We start from the raw sequence: 17,034 nt of genomic DNA on the forward strand, positions 1-17,034 counted from the left end.
GTGAATCTCTGTCCGCTGCAACGAAAAGGCTCACGTCCATGGAAAAACGGTTTGCAACAAATCCGGAGTTTCAACAAGAATATGTTAACTTCATGCGTGAGTACTTGGAGATGAACCATATGGAACCAGTTCCGGTCAATGAAATTGGGAAGTCGGCTACGGAACATTACTACTTACCGCACCATGCAGTGGTAAAGGTGGATAGCAGCACAACAAAGCTGCGCGTTGTTTTCGACGCTTCGTGCGCCACTTCAACAGGTGTTTCTCTCAACGATCGATTGTTGCCTGGACCGAATATCAACAACGATTTACTATCGGTACTACTGCGGTTTCGTTCGTACAAGGTGGCATTTAGCGCAGACATTGCCAAAATGTACCGCCAAGTAGTGGTGAGCGAAGAAGACCGTGACTTCCAACGCATAGTGTGGCGTGAAAATACTGAGCAGCCAATACAACACTATCGCCTCTCTACGGTGACATATGGCACGAAGACGGCGCCCTACCTTGCAATACGTGCCATGAGGGAGTCCGCCAAGGATTATGTCTCGTCGCACCCCGCAGCAGTTGAGCGTATCGTTTACGATTTTTATGTGGACGATCTACTGTCAGGAGCCGACGACGAAGAAGAAGCGACTAGCATCAAGGAACAAATAAGCGATATTTTGTCCAAGTCCGGCTTTGAACTGCGGAAGTGGGCCTCAAGTTGCCCTAGCTTGCTACAAGACGAGTCTCCAGTAGCAGTGCCGATGAAACTTTCGGATGAAGCGGATGCAGTGAAGGCACTAGGAATCCATTGGTACCCGACGGAAGACGAATTTGGATTCAAGGTAAACTTTGCCATCGATGCAATAAACACCAAACGTCAGATGATTTCAGACGCGTCGAAATTGTTTGATCCGTTTGGTTGGTTGGCTCCCGTAATCGTCAAAATCAAGATTTTGTACCAACACCTGTGGTTGTACGATGTCAACTGGGATGACCCCTTGCCGACAGCCATCGAGTCGGAATGGGTTAATTTGAAGCAGAACCTTTCTCAGCTAGAAACAATTCGAATCCCAAGATTTGTTGCGCACAACCGCGGCAAAATTCAGTTGCACGGTTTTTCAGATGCTTCTGAGCAAGCGTATGCTGCCGTGGTTTACTCGCGGTCCGTCGACGACACAGGGAACATCACGGTTGTTCTAATTGCCGCAAAAAGCCGTGTGGCGCCTATTAAGCAAGTATCGCTGCCACGGTTAGAATTGAATGGTGCATTACTATTGACCGAACTCATGAAGAAAGTGACTGAAGCGATGCCACACCGAGAAATCGAGCAATTTGCTTGGACCGATTCAACTATCGTTCTACAATGGTTATCGTCGCACCCTCGTTCTTGGAAGACATATGTGGCAAACCGGACGTCTGCTGTTCTCGAATTTCTTCCTCGTGATCGGTGGCAACATGTCACTAGTGAATCAAATCCTGCTGACTGTGCTTCACGTGGGATCTCTCCGAGCGAACTTGCTGAGCACAAGATGTGGTTCCAAGGACCGCAATGGTTGGCCGCCGACGAATCAGATTGGCCATCAAGAACCAGTCAAGCCATTGCCAGCGACGAACTACCGGAAAAAAGAAGCTTGAAAATGATGCATACTACTGACCCCGCGACGCTCCCGTTTCGAGATGACTGCTTGATCGAACAACAACTATGGGAGAGGCGTTCAAGTTTCAACCTCATCACGCGCACATTGGCTTGCATCAATCGCTTTATCCATAACGTCAAGTCACATCCCGACCAGCGGCGTACAGGACAACTGGACCCCTGTGAAATCCACCCAGCTAAACTACAATTGCTACGCGCTGCCCAACAGGAGGTATTCTCATCTGAAATGAAATTACTTCGAAGTGGTAAGTTACTTCCGTCAAAGAATGTACTTGCCGCTTTGCATCCATTTTTGGATTCCACTGGAACGATGCGAGTTGGAGGACGCCTGGAAAATTCCGCCCAATCGTACGAAAGCAAACATCCGATAATTTTGCCTAAATCGCATCGGGTGACTCAACTTCTGGTGCGTGAACTACATTTGCAAAACTTTCATGCTGGTCCAACATTACTCACTGCGGTGGTCAATCAGCAATATTGGATCGTGGGTTGCCAGACTGTGTTAAGAGATGTGGTTCGAGGATGTACACGATGCGTCCGCTTGAAAGGGAAGACAGCCACCCAGCTGATGGGTAATCTTCCTCCGGCGAGAGTTTTGGCGACACGAGCGTTTGCATTCGTTGGCATTGACTACGCAGGTCCTTTGAAAATCAAGGCCAGCTGCGTTCGAGGTGTTAAAATAAGTAAAGGGTACATCGTGGTCTATGTTTGCCTGTCGACCCGAGCGATACATTTGGAGGCAGCAAGCGATATGACCACAAACACATTTCTGAGTACCTTGAAGCGGTTTGTGTCGAGACGTGGCTATCCAAATGAAATTCGTTCCGACAACGGCACCAATTTCATTGGTGCAGATCGTGTGCTGAGAGAATTTATGGAACAAATACAAGCCAACTGTAAGGATGCTGGACGATATCTTGCCAACCGAGGAATTAGATGGGTGTTCAACCCTCCGTCGGCGCCCCATATGGGAGGCATTTGGGAGGCGGCCGTTAAAAGCGTGAAGCATCATCTGGTAGCAGAACTTGGGACGGAAGCTACAACATTTGAAGACTTGACAACAATACTGTGCCAAATTGAAGCATGCCTTAATAGTCGACCATTGTGTCCACTATCGAGCAACCCCGATAGCTGCGAGGCATTAACTCCCGGTCATTTTTTGGTCGGTCAACCGCTGAATCTAATTCCGGAACCTGATCTTCAGCACATTCCACGTAATCGTTTGGACCAATGGCAAAGCATTCAACAGCGCTCCGTGCAAATTTGGTCACGTTGGAAGGATGAATATCTCGCCAGTTTGCAGCCACGCACCAAGTGGCGTTCGTTTCAGTCGAACCTTTCGGTGGGCCAATTGGTTTTACAGTCATCTCTCCCTTACTCGATATTGAAGGGACCATCGAGTTAGGGAGGTATCGAGTTACAGAACACAAAAGCAGTGCAACTGCGTTCCAAGGGACCATCGAGTTAGCCATGAAAACCAACTTTTACTATGGTTCTCTAACTCGATATCGAGATACGGAATATCGAGTAAGCGAGAGTTAACTGTAGTAAAAAACGACAACGCTCCACCCACACAGTGGGAGCTGGCACGTGTAGATGCGGTCCATCCGGATGCTTCTGGTGTGGTAAGAACAGTAACGCTGCGTCGTGGATCTACTATTTATCAGCGCCCCATCCACAAGCTATGCGTGCTTCCTGTTGATTGACGCCGGTGGCCTCAAGGTGGGGGTGTATGTTTTGGTATCGGTGCGCCCCTCGACTCAGCGCAACAGCACTCGATGGTACTATTAGGAGATTTGGCGTGCAGAGAAACGGCACTATCATTACACGATCGCACAGGCTCGTTGGCTTTGCGGACGATATCGCCCTTATTGGTATTGATCGCAAGTCAGTAAAGGAGGGGTACATAAATTGCACGTAATGTTTATAAAGAAACTAAAAAAGAATAAATACACATTCAATAACCTGAAACTGAAATAAAATCTACATTTAACAGAGCCGATACCACCGAACCAATAAAATAAATAAACTCTTCAAAAGTTTATTATTATGAATCATTACATTACAGATTGAAGTTATTCTTTGGTTTCCGCTTTCAGCTTCCGAACTGCATACACCATTTCTTTTATTCCGACAAATGACTCCTTAACAATCTGAGCGATAGCATTCGTTGGAGGCTGGAAGTCACTGTATCCGTATTCGGCGATCTCCATCGCAAACGGGAAGTCTATGCCAACCGAGTACGCGTAGTCGATGCTGGTTCCACTGGCCTGGTAACGTAATATTTCCGAACTCGACCCAACCTTGTACTCGTGATGACCGTAATGCCACATGGCCCTTGCTGCCGAAACTCCGACCTTCCGCAAGTCTTCCACATTTTCCACCGCAGCACTATCGTAGCTCCAAGGATAGATCAAATAGCCCCCGAAACTGTGCAAGTTGATATACAGATCGGCATCCGGATTATTGTCGATCACTGTTCTTAGAGCTCTGGTTTCCGGTTCGGAAAATGGAGCGTAGCCTCGAAATCCTGGATGGCATTCACCAGAGAACAAATTCACTCCCACATCCCACCTAAACCCAAAATTCCGATTCAGATCCACTCCAACGCACTTGTCACTCAATCGTCTTCGGTTTTTTCTCCAATAGCGATCAGTTTCCGTCGAGTAAATGTAACCATCTGGGTTCACTAGAGGCACGATCACCCATTTGTACTCGTGTAGAATCCGGTATTGATCACCGTCTTCGATTAGCTTTTTGATCAAGTATAGTGCAGTAGATACGGTGATCCATTCTCGAGCGTGAATCCCTGCGTCCACAATGATTGTTCTCTGCTTATCAGGATTGATCGTGATTGCTCGAATCGGGCGACCTTCCACAGACCAACCAATGATCCGGAACCGAATCCACTCGAAGTTCTCCGTCGCAATTTGAACTAAATAGTCGTTGATCTCGTCATACGTTGGATAACTGTTCATAAACGTTGGATCCTCCAGCTGCATCGTTGGCGCTTGTCTAGCCGAATAATTCCTAAAACAAAACCCAATCAATCAATACACACTGCCAACCTCAGCCGCAACTAACCACGAGGCCATACTTTCCGAAATCTTCCACCTTGACGGTGTAGTTGATGCGATAGTCCTTGAAGAAGGACTCAACAGTTTTCTGCAAGATCGGCGGCACAAGCACCCGCTTGGGACCGAGCTTGTTCAGGGCCCAAACATCGATACTGGGACGGTGGTGCTGAAGATATAGCAGAAGCTGGACTTCGTGGCCAGTGGAGATGGGCACTTCGTACAGTTTGTAACTGGAAGCAAGGATTTGGTGAGAGGGTTGTTTGGGGGAGCTGGGATGATTGGTGCTTACCCATCATACTGGCTCGACCATACGAAACCCAGAACGCAAAGAAACGCGGAGAGCGATGGCAGAACACGATGTATTGCCATTGTGGGTTGGCAATTGCTGGAGCTTTTGTAGAGCTACTGAAATATAATTGTGGTATGGAGCACCATTTATAGGGTGTAAAAATTGTATACAAACCTAATGAGATGGATTTTTATGGCTCAATGCATGCTTTTCTCCAGACATGATTTCGGTCAACACAGCTGCGTATTCAGTTGTTTCAGTTTTCAGTTTTTTATGTTAAGAGCTGGTGCTAATGAACACAATTGGGTGCTTTGTGGCTACAGGAGTTTTCAAATACGTTTGTTGTAGTTTGACCAGCCCAAAAGTAAATGAACTTCGGAACCTCGAATTGAATTGAATTGATAATCTTAATTTCAGTAGCAAAAAAGTACTTCGCGTGTGTGTTATCAGTTTAGTCATAAAGAAGAGACCCTTAAGGAGGCAGAATCCGTCATCAATTTGAGAATTTTCAAATGTTTTTTTTTTGTGGTATTTAGTTGGAGCTGCCTGACAGCTTAACTTGTCAAGGCTGAACCCTCGGTCTGGCTTTTGCCAAGTTTCCCCTCTACCAGGACCAATACTCAGACGGAATAGGCAATGGCGCCCACATGAACACTGTTTTTTATTAGTATTGTGACGTGGTAGTTTTTGAAAAGTACCCATATTCCATTGCTTATGAGAAAAGGAAGCATTATGAAAATCAGCAGCTCCATTAGAATTTGTTTGAAATAGTAGTGTAGAATTTGTTTGAAATAGTAGTGCATTACTAATACTGTCTAGTCGAAATGGTTTTGAATAATTTGTCATTCAAGTGCTATACTGATTACTATTGTCTTTTACGTAAGATTAGAGTCTTAAATGTCAAGTGTCGTCAAGTCTTAACAAAATAAGGCTGTTTAGTAGTAGTTCTAGTTAATTTCATTTTTTGTTGTTAAAAGTATTTATTGGTCATTACGTTCATATATCCTTGGGAAAAAAGTCGCTTTCCTTGTCTGTTCAACAATTTTTCGAAACTAGCAAGTGTACCCTAATGATCGATCTCAGCGTCTTACTTTCCATAGTCATTTTTATAGTGAATATTGAAGAGTAAAGTTACCTTAGGCTTCTATTACAGTCTCCTACAAGATTCACTTTTCGGTGGCAAATGCAATGCTTCACAACGCCTACTTTCTACTTGTAAATTTTGCGAAAATGAAGCTGGAATAAGATTATTTACCGTTTTGTCTCAAATTCCGAACAGACTCATATTCCGAACACTTGGTTTTTGTATGGCGATTTAGTTGAAATGTTTCGCTGAAATATATCACCAAATAACAAGGAAATGGCAGTCAATTGCAATTCAATTTTAACGTCTCCAATATAATTTATACCGCGGAAGTAGTGATGATTCTCTATTTTGAGACCAGTAGAATCAGCTCAGATAAATTTATTTGCGAAATTATTCATTTGAATACGATTTATTCGTGCTGTTCGGAATTTGAATCAAGGTGTTCGGAATATGAGACAGAATCAACACAGTGTTCGGCATTTGAATCAAAATGTTGTTCCATACTTTCACGTAAAAACAATACTGAAACTGATAAAATCAACATTATTAACGGTACACTCACCAGCTAACAGTTAGGCTTTGCGAAGAAAATGCTATTTACACAAATATCAACTAATTTATGCCAATCAGACGCATTTGAAGTCGCTGCTGGCCTTAAGTGTTCGGAATATGAGTCAAAACGGTATACCGTTGTTACAAAAGAGGTATTTCTTATTATGGCAATGTAAAATCCATATTAAAATAAGATTGTCGCCACTTATTTCTACTCAGTGAATCTACTAGTCATTTTCCTAAGAGTTCCTAAGTGTTCCCTACGTCGTATATGATAACGATGTATCTAGCTAGCTAATAGTAAGAGTGGCTACGGATCATTCTGGTTAGCAAAAGGCAAACTGAACGTCACCAATAGTATTAATGTTCACTTCGAATAGATTAATTATTTGAAATGGGCATCAATTCTATCAATGACGCAGAATGTCCGTTGGATCACATCCGAGATATTATTGCGTCTATGCCATATGAATTATGACGCGGCTTTAAGCAAAAAATGCCAAAATGTGATACCACCACTACAGGTTACGCCTTTGGTTTCCATCATATGGGCTAATGGATTATGCCCTCCCATCGCGGCAAGGTCGCATAACCAAGGGGAGGGAATTATCAAATGTTGTTTTTTCGATCAAAATTATGAAATTGTGTTCACTGTATTCTATTCTTCAACCGAAACACAATGAACACATTTTCGCCGAATAATTGTTGTTTTAAACAAAAAAAAAACTGATCTTGAAGTTTTGATGATGACGATCAGGGCCTGGAGTGGTAATAGTAATAGGCTTGAGTTTCACGAAAATCACGTGGCTGCGATGACGGATCGTTGAACGTAAATAATTCTGCAGACGATTATAAATATACTAAAGTTATGACCAATCAGGTATCATATATCATCGCTACATCTTTCATTGATCGTTGGAGATCTACTAAAAACATCAGAAAATGCGTTTAATGGCCTGGAGAAAAATTATTTTTTGTTTTTTTTGGAGAAATGGGTAAGTAGGGTAAATGATGGCTTCGGCACCCTGAGGGTGTTTTCGGCTGCACAAACTTATCGTCCTTGTTTGAATTTATCTACGGAGCCAGAGTTAATTTCAATGTACTCAACATATTCCTTGAACTATAATCTTCCATGTAAATCACATTTTTCACAAAAATATTATATAACATGGGTTTTATCATTAAAAGCAATAAATGCTTACGAAATTATCGTCATTCGTGAGCTGCCGAATAAAGCAACACAAGAACAGCTTACAAAAACTCACCACTTTAATTGGTCCAATTCTCCGCTCCAATGCCAATTTTTTCACAAAAGCTACACACCGATCACTTAATGCACTATTGTACTTTTGATTTGTTTATAAAGCACTCGAAAATACTTAATTTTTATGCTTTAAATCACAAATTAAAATTAATGCACTTTGATTTCCTCGGCAATCACTTTTTATTACGGGACCAGGTTGCCAGAAAACCATATTCAATTGCGGTGTATTTATTGTTCACGATTTAAATTGACAGAAAAAAAAACGAACATGACTAATTAATTTATTGCAATTAGGCAACAAAGCATGCACTGGTAACAATTGAGCCTTTTAATACTTTCTTACTTGAAGATTGTAGTGCATAATCTTCAATATACTGAGAAACATATAAAATATACGTCTTTCAATAGGTTAACTATTTTGGCAACACTCCTGTTGTTCTACAGGCAATCAGAGGATGATGTTTTTGTGTCAAGTCATAAGTGCATTGATTTGCAAAGGGCCTATTCTGATTTTCTCATACACTGAGAATAATATGAACGTAAAAAAATGTAAAAATAGCCTGTAGAATTTTCAATTTCGCGTTACCTTTTAGCGATTTTTTGCGCATAGACACTAGGGTGCGGCTTATTTTCAAAAAGTTCTCAAAACCAAAAACTCATGTGCTCCTATGAATTCAAATCATATAAAAAGAGAAACCTCAAAGTTTAAGCCAAAATTATTAAGATTTATTTATTTATTTATTTGCCGTCTTTGACTATAGGTCACACAGACTGAAAACTTAATATTATGTACTTTACTTAAATTCTATTTCTTATCCTATTAAGAATTTAGGGGTGGCGCATGCGTCTTGACGGTGAATTTCCAAGTTATAAAAAATGGCCTTCAGTGAAGTCACCATAACTTCGGTTATTTCTTACCAATTTTAAAACTTTTAGCATCATTATTTTCAAAATTAATTTTATGAAAACTTTGTAGATTATCAAATTTGTCTTAAATCGAAACAAGTCTTTGTTAAAAGTAGTTTTCTAGAAATTTTTCTTCATTTTACTGGAAAATTCATATTTGTTTGACCATAACTTCATAAATACTCAACCTATTTCAAATATTAGTACAGTCGAAGCTTGTTATAACGACATGGCACTGTGTTTGTAGAAGACATGGAAAATGTTAAAAATTTAAGTAAAAAGTTGTAAACGAAAATGATTTTAAACGATTTTTTTCATACAAATTTGTGTACTTTGTGTTAAAAAATTCGTAACTCTTTTACAAGATTTTTAACATTTTTCATGTCTTCTACAAAGTTGTTAAACATCTTAAAACGCGTGTTTTTGCTGAACATTGCACCTCTCTATCTCTTAAAGTTAAAGAATTATCAGTCGAATTCGTTTTAATAAGGCTTATTTGTTTGATAGAAAAACCCATGCAAAGACGCTTATAGACAAAAGTTTTTATCAACTGCCGAAAGGGGAGATATGGTAGTTTCATGATTTGTAAGAGTTGTCTGCGCCATTTTGCGCCGAAGCCAGCTATAGAGGCCTAAACTACCCCTTGAAAAAAGAGTAATTCATGAATAACTTTGTTACTTCAAAAGATAGGGTGATGATATGTTCAGCAAAAACACGGGTTTTTCTATGACAAACAACTTTGTAGGAAACACAAAAAATGTTAAAAATCTTGGAAACAAGTTATGATAAAAAATATGATTTTTAGGGGTCATTCACATACAACGGCATATATCTCAAAAAGTAAAAGAGATAGAAAAATTGTGTCTTCGACAAAGTTGTTTCAAATTGCCAATCTATCTAAATGTTTTGAAAAAATAGTTTTTCTATCTCACTGCTAGGTGGATTGGTCACAAAACTTTTTTCGTCAAAAGTTGCGCTTTAATATACCAAGAAACTTCTCCGAACAAACTATATCGCTAGAATCAACGGTTAGGGCGCTATTCAAAAAGCGCGTGAAAACGAGAAAAAAAAACACAGTGCATGGCAAGGGACCGTCGTAATAGAGAAATTTCGTTATAGAGAATAGTGATAACATAAAAATCTTTTTCAAGGGACCGAAAAATGTGGCTATAGAGAATGTCGCTATAAAAAAGGTCGTTATAACGAGCTTCGACTGTACATGTTTTTGAAACAAAAAATAGTTGTTACCATCCTGTTCATACAACACATTTTTCTAAAAAATGGTTTTGGCTTAGTTTTGTAACAAAAATTACCCAAAAACAGGATTTTTTGAAGAAAACTCGAATTTATTTGGATTATTTATGTTTTTTTTGCCAATAATTACATTTTTCCTATAAACTTGTGATTATAATTTTTTTAGTGGAATGTGGCGTATGAAAAGTTAGTAAGCTTCTTAATCATGCAGACAGATTTGGAATCGGTTGAGTAGTCATGAAGTTATGGTCAAACAAAGATATTATTTTAGTAAAATGAGGAAACGTTTGAAGTAAACTACTTTTTATTGAAACTAGTTTTGATTTTACACAAATTTGATATTCTACAAAGTTTTCATAAATTATGGTGACTTCACTGAAGGCTATTTTTTATAACTTGAAAATTTACCTGCAAGACGCTGAGCCCCCCCCCCCCCCTCTAAATCTTAATATTTTTGGCTCAAACTTAGAGGTTTCTCTTCTATTATGATTCGAGTTCATAAGAGTACAAGAATTTTTGGTTTTGAGGGCTTTTGAAAAATAAGCCGCACCTTAATAAACAGTAGTATGAGTAGCGAATAGGGGCATACATGTAACCCATTCAAACAATAGAAATAATAAACCATAGAAGAATAATGTCGCTGGTGTTCCCTTTGTTCTCGCTCGGAAACATGTCGGGTACATAACTGTCAAACTGCATACATTTTCGCGTTGACATTTATAGCCCCGCCTATCTCCACCAGCAAAAGATGTTCCGACAGCGACGCCAGCGACATTCTTCCTCTATGGTTTATTACCTCTATTATTCAAACGCAAGTCTGAAATTCAAGTAATCCGATAATCGTGTTCCGTGGATTTTTCTTGCAGAGCACAATATTATGAATCAATTAACTATGACGTCACGCTGCAACTTCTAGGCTTCATTCGCACTTGCTGCAAGACCATCACAAAGCAATTTTTACAGTCGAAATGCTGCCATAGTGAGATTGAATACAAAAAATATTCGATAAAATAAATGAAAACGAAATTAGGCAGCGTCCATTTATGACATAACGTTAAAATATACAATTTTCGACCATTACCCCCTCCGCAACGGTCCTTGCATAAAAAAAAATAAATTTTATGTTTGAGCCGCAACGTTTGAGCCTACTTCCCCTCCCCCTAGAGCGTTACGCAATTTGTGGACGGTATTATAATTAACAAATAGAGAGTGCTCAAGTGCAGTTAAGGTGTCTGCTGCTAATTGTTGTGCTCTATTGTTGCGTAAAATTGCCCTCTTAAAAGCTCAACTGCTTAGACTGCCGACAATACGTAAGTTCCCCTATCTTCTCACGAACATTCCAAAAATCTCTGGAACATCTGAAGAAGGATCTTGCCAGGAGTTTGGAAATAGTTATATCTGATATTTGATAGATCAACGAACCCTGCAGACAATCTACGAAGATATTTTCAAGTAAAGTCATAGCTTTTAAGAGTAATGCGTAGAGAAATTGCTGAAAAATAATGTAGGATTTTTCAGAAAATATTGAAGGTGTTTCGTTTTAGGAATCTATTGAAAATTCGAGGATATCTCCACGTATCTATCATTTCACAAGAATCCGTATATTTTAACAAAGTTCATCATAAAACTCATTACACTAGAAATACGCTCGGGATATCACCAACGCTTTGTCAGTAGCTAATCAAAGATATCTTCAAAAGAGAGTAATAAGAAATAATTGCCGGCGCTCTCTGCTTGCTTACTTGAATTGAAAGATAAAGGCCAGTGATTCCCAAAGTTGGCGAAACCGCAAACCCCCTCCCCCCCCCGACGGTTTTCAAACTACGGAGGTGAAAATGTGATAATTTTTTTCCGGCTATTCAATCAATAACAATTATAACCATTTCAAATTCGTGATAGCCTACAATTGCCCAAAACAAAATTTTGGATTTTATGCATTATGTATATTTGAAGCCCTAGACAAAGGCTACGATTTTCTCAAAAAAGCATATATATATTTTTCAGAGGAATATAAAAATGTTTGGAAGTTGTTGCAGTCCCAATTACTTTCATTTCTACGTTTTTTGATAATAAGTATTACTAAACTATAACTATTTTTGGAGGTTTGTATTATTAGAACTTATTAAAACAGCTTCATTGTTCAAAATTCAAATTCAAACTTCAGTTAAAATTTCAATTGATCACAGTTGATCTCTCTCATTTTTTATGGGATCTGTATTATTTTTCTCTGTTAGTTTTTTCTATAACTTGATATATTTACGAAAAGTTTCAAAAATTTTCGAAACTATTTTTTTCGTAGAACGTAGTTCAACGTTTGTATTTATACGAATGTTATAAATCTTTTGCAGGATATCGAAATATGCAATTAAATGGTTTGGAATTGACTCAATGATCTTTTCAATGCAATTTTGATACAGATGTCTTATCAAACATATAAGTTACAACATTGCAGCAAATAGGGCAACTTCGTTGGTATTCCGAATACTCAGGGTACGTTCTCTTGGAACCATGAAAAAAAAAATACTTGGTCCTGTCTGAACACCGACCAAATGTCAAACATTTCTCGCGAAACATTACTAAAGGACCTATGTACAAATGAGAGATTCTCTCCTCTCTCGCTCTCTTTCGATTATAACAGGGGAATACTAAAGCTTTTGGGAAGTTTTTCACTACAGATTGAAAGGCAATTACCTTGACTAGCGTTTCATACAAAAACCGCAACATAAGAGGTTAATGTGACTCAGTTATTGATCAAAGAGAAAGTAAACAAAGAACGCCTCTCATTTGTACATAGGTCCTTTAGTAATGTTTCGCGAGATTTGCGTTATATTTTCAGAGTACTACAAGTAAATTTAATAATAATTAATCTAACAAGATTTGGTTGAACAATATTAAAATATTTCTCAAAGTTCAGTACATTATACTATTTAAAATGTAAAAGTAAAATTATTTTCCAAGGGAAGCGATTTCAAAAAATGTTGATGTCAAGGGGGTGAAAAGCTAAACAAGTTTGGGAACACTGGTCTAGGCTAGGAGCTACTTCCATTGATTGCATTACTCATTTCGATGATATTATAAAAAATATCCATTTTTTAGGGATTTAAAAAAAAAAGTTTTTCCTCGGTGTCCAAGAACGCTACTGCACGGATAAAAATCTGATCCCCACACCATGATTTACAAATCATGAAATTCATAAATTGGTTAGGTCATAATACAGTCGGGTCTCCTATTAAACGCATTCCTATAACGTGCACTCCTATTACGCTCACTCCTATAAGACACACCAGAACGTTATAGGAGACCCAGGGCTTATGGGATTTCATCACTTTGGGGGTGTTGTTGAATATCTCGTATGCCAAAAGAGATAGCACAGTACTGTCTTCGGCGAAGTTTCAGTGCTAAGTACGATCTACCTTTAGGAGTTGAAGATCATCCTTTTAGTTGAGAACTTGGCCAGTAGGGGCGCTTTTTCTGATTTGCACTATATGAACCATGAGGGATAAGAATGCAAAATTTTGTAACATATGATATCTCTAGATCCTGATGTTTTGGAAGGTTGGTGTCTTCGGAAGAGTTGTTCAATAGCTCAGGGGCTGACATGCGGTGGTCATTCTGATACGGAATTACGCCACCGGGCGGCGCTAGTGGGCATAGAATTTTTGTTTTGCGCATAGCTCAGTTGCCTGACCACTTAGAAAGATGGCGTCTTCGGCAAAGTTACTCAGTATCACAATGGCTAACATAAAGATGGCGTCTTCGGCAAAGTTAATCGGTATCACAAGGGCTAACATTATTTGAGCCGAAAATTTCGAAATTTTGCCACTAGGCGGCGCTAGTGAGCAAAGAATTTTTGTTTCGCGCATAGCTCAGTAGCCTGACCACTTAGAACGATGGCGTCTACGGCAAAGTTGCTCAGTATTACAAGGGCTAACATTATTTGAGCCGAAAGTTTCGAAATTTTGCCACTAGGCGGCACTAGTGAGCAAAGAATTTTTGTTTTGCGCATAGCTCAGTAGCCTGACCACTTAGAAAGATGGCGTCTTCGGCAAAGTTACTCAGTATCACAAGGGCTGACATTATTTGAGCCGAAAGTTTCGAAATTTTGCCACTAGGCGGCGCTAGTGAGCAAAGAATTTTGGTTTCGCACATAGCTCAGTAGCCTGACCACTTAGAAAGATGGCGTCTTCGACAAAGTTAATCGGCATCACAAGGGCTAACATTATTTGAGCCGAAAATTTCGAAATTTTGCCACTAGGCGGCGCTAGTGAGCAAAGAATTTTTGTTTCGCGCATAGCTCAGTAGCCTGACCACTTAGAACGATGGCGTCTACGGCAAAGTTGCTCAGTATTACAAGGGCTAACATTATTTGAGCCGAAAGTTTCGAAATTTTGCCACTAGGCGGCACTAGTGAGCAAAGAATTTTTGTTTTGCGCATAGCTCAGTAGCCTGACCACTTAGAAAGATGGCGTCTTCGGCAAAGTTACTCAGTATCACAAGGGCTGACATTATTTGAGCCGAAAGTTTCGAAATTTTGCCACTAGGCGGCGCTAGTGAGCAAAGAATTTTGGTTTCGCACATAGCTCAGTAGCCTGACCACTTAGAAAGATGGCGTCTTCGGCAAAGTTAATCGGTATCACAAGGGCTAACATTATTTGAGCCGAAAGTTTCGAAATTTTGCCACTAGGCGGCGCTAGTGAGCAAAGAATTTTTGTTTTGCGCATAGTTCAGTAGCCTGACCACTTAGAAAGATGGCGTCTTCGGCAAAGTTGCTCAGTATCACAAGGGCTAACATTATTTGAGCCGAAAGTTTCGAAATTTTGCTACTAGGCGGCGCTAGTGAGCAAAGAATTTTTGTTTTGCGCATAGCTCAGTAGCCTGACCACTTAGAAAGATGGCGTCTTCGGCAAAGTTACACAGTATCACAATGGCTAACATTATTTGAACCGAAAGTTTCGAAATTTTGCCACTAGGCGGCGCTACTGAGCAAAGAATTTTTGTTTCGCACATAGCTCAGTAGCCTGACCACTTAGAAAGATGGCGTCTTCGACAAAGTTAATCGGCATCACAAGGGCTAACATTATTTGAGCCGAAAATTTCGAAATTTTTCCACTAGGCGGCGCTAGTGAGCAAAGAATTTTTGTTTCGCGCACAGCTCAGTAGCCTGACCACTTAGAACGATGGCGTCTTCGGCAAAGTTGCTCAGTATTACAAGGGCTAACATTATTTGAGCCGAAAGTTTCGAAATTTTGCCACTAGGCGGCGCTAGTGAGCAAAGAATTTTTGTTTTGCGCATAGCTCAGTAGCCTGACCACTTAGAAAGATGGTGACTTCGACAAAGCTGCTCAGTATCACAAGGGCTAACATTATTTGAGCCGAAAGTTTCGAAATTTTGCCGCCATACGGCGCTAGTGAGCATTGAATTTTTGTTTTGCGGATAGCTGAGTAGCCTGATTATTTAGAAAAAAGACGTCTTCGGAAAAATGTTCAGTACCACAAGGTCTAACATTATATGAGTCGAGAGTTTTGAGATTTTATATACGTTGAAATCGAGAGAAAAAGTTTTTTTATAGGATTCAATTATCGTTATGAAAAAGAAGGTTTATTTTTTAAAAATATTCAAACAAGAGTGTCGTGTAACAAAAGAGATAAGGTCAGTCCTAGTTATCTCATTAAGATTGTTAGCGAATGGATTTCCCAATTTTTTGGTAATGACTGACATTCAAACCTAACTTCATTTCTATCCAATCCATATCTTGGAAAATGTGGAGTTCATGCAATGACGAAATAAAATAAACATTCATATATTTTTATTTGGTTCATATAAATAGCTAACGATCCCACATATGAGAAGTAAACGGATCCTCACTCTTTCTCATATCAAATACAGTTAAACCTCCATGAGTCGATGTTCAATTACTCGATATCGACTCATGGAACCATATTAAAAATCAAATTTCATGGTTACTAGGATGATCCCTTTAAACGGCTTTCCATAGCATTGCAGTTCTATGACTCGATATTTCCTTTAGTCGATGGTCCCTTCAATATCGACTCCTGGAGAGTTGATAAAAAATTCTCCCAATCCGTTGAAAATACTAGGATACTAGCCACACTTTTATCCGATTGTAAAAAATAATGTTTGTGTTTTTCTCTGGGCACTTTTACTTAAACGTGACAATGCGAAGAAAATCGAGAACCCTTGTCATACTAAACAACTTTGGTCAGGCTACTGAGATATCCGCGAAACAAAAATTCTTTGCTCACTAGCGCTGCCTAGTGGCAAAATTTCGAAACTTTCGGCTCAAATAATGTAAGCCCTTGTGATACTGATCAACTTTGCCGAAGACGCCATCTTTCTAAGTGGTCAGGCTACTGCGCTCTGCGCGAAAAAAAATTCTTTGCTCACTAGCGCCGCCTAGTGGCAAAATTTCGAAACTTTCGGCTCAAATAATGTTAGCCCTAGTGATACTGAGCAGCTTTGCCCAAGACGCCATCTTTCTAAGTGGTCAGGCTACTGAGCTATGCGCGAAACAAAAATTCTTTGCTCACTAGCGCCGCCTAGTGGCAAAATTTCGAAACTTTCGGCTCAAATAATGTTAGCCCTTGTAATACTGATCAACTTCGCCGAAGACGCCATCTTTCTAAGTGGTCAGGCTACAGAGCTCTGCGCGAAACAAAAATTCTTTGCTCACTAGCGCCACCTAGTGGCAAAAATTCGAAACTTTCGGCTCAAATAATGTTAGCCCTTGTGATACAGATCAACTTTGCCGAAGACGCCATCTTTCTAAGTGGTCAGGCAACTGAGCTATGCGCGAAACAAAAATTCGTTGCTCACTAGCGCCGCCTAGTGGCAAAATTTCGAAATTTTCGGCTCAAATAATGTTAGCCCTTGTGATACTGATCAACTTTGCCGAAGACGCAATCTTTCTAAGTGGTCAGGCAACTGAGCTATGCGCAAAACAA

The 17,034-nt window shown here is 39.8% G+C and overlaps 2 protein-coding genes across 3 annotated transcripts in view; both read right to left on the reverse strand.

The window, feature by feature from the left end:
- LOC5573122 overlaps positions 1-17,034 on the reverse strand; it is a 417,647-nt gene that overhangs the window by 80,257 nt on the left and 320,356 nt on the right. The gene's annotated exons all lie outside the window — the stretch shown is intronic.
- LOC5573124 (carboxypeptidase B) lies at positions 3,659-5,141 on the reverse strand. 2 transcript variants are annotated; one of them, XM_001660689.2, is made up of 3 exons: positions 5,009-5,140; positions 4,740-4,949; positions 3,659-4,672 (listed from the first exon to the last, which is right to left on the reverse strand). In XM_001660689.2, the coding sequence occupies exons 1-3, from the start codon at positions 5,086-5,088 to the stop codon at positions 3,718-3,720; spliced, it is 1,245 nt and encodes a 414-aa protein (XP_001660739.2). In that variant the 5' UTR covers positions 5,089-5,140; the 3' UTR covers positions 3,659-3,717. The 2 variants fall into 2 exon arrangements, with proteins under 2 accessions (XP_001660739.2, XP_021703242.1); XM_021847550.1 differs by lacking the exon at positions 4,740-4,949 and having other exon boundaries at positions 5,009-5,141.

The sequence above is a fragment of the Aedes aegypti genome, chromosome 2 (genome assembly GCF_002204515.2).
Source record: "Aedes aegypti strain LVP_AGWG chromosome 2, AaegL5.0 Primary Assembly, whole genome shotgun sequence".
Taxonomy (NCBI): Eukaryota; Metazoa; Arthropoda; class Insecta; order Diptera; family Culicidae; genus Aedes; species Aedes aegypti.

What these genes read in the sequence shown, in the direction of transcription:
- LOC5573124 (XM_001660689.2), bottom strand. Translation starts at nt 5,088, where the DNA reads ATGGCAATACATCGTGTTCTGCCATCGCTCTCCGCGTTTCTTTGCGTT. An exon ending in TGGTCGAGCCAGTATGATGG is followed by an intron (nt 4,950 to 5,008) that starts GTAAGCACCAAT and finishes CCTTGCTTCCAG; the next exon opens with TTACAAACTGTACGAAGTGC. An exon ending in AAGGTGGAAGATTTCGGAAA is followed by an intron (nt 4,673 to 4,739) that starts GTATGGCCTCGT and finishes GTTTTGTTTTAG; the next exon opens with GAATTATTCGGCTAGACAAG.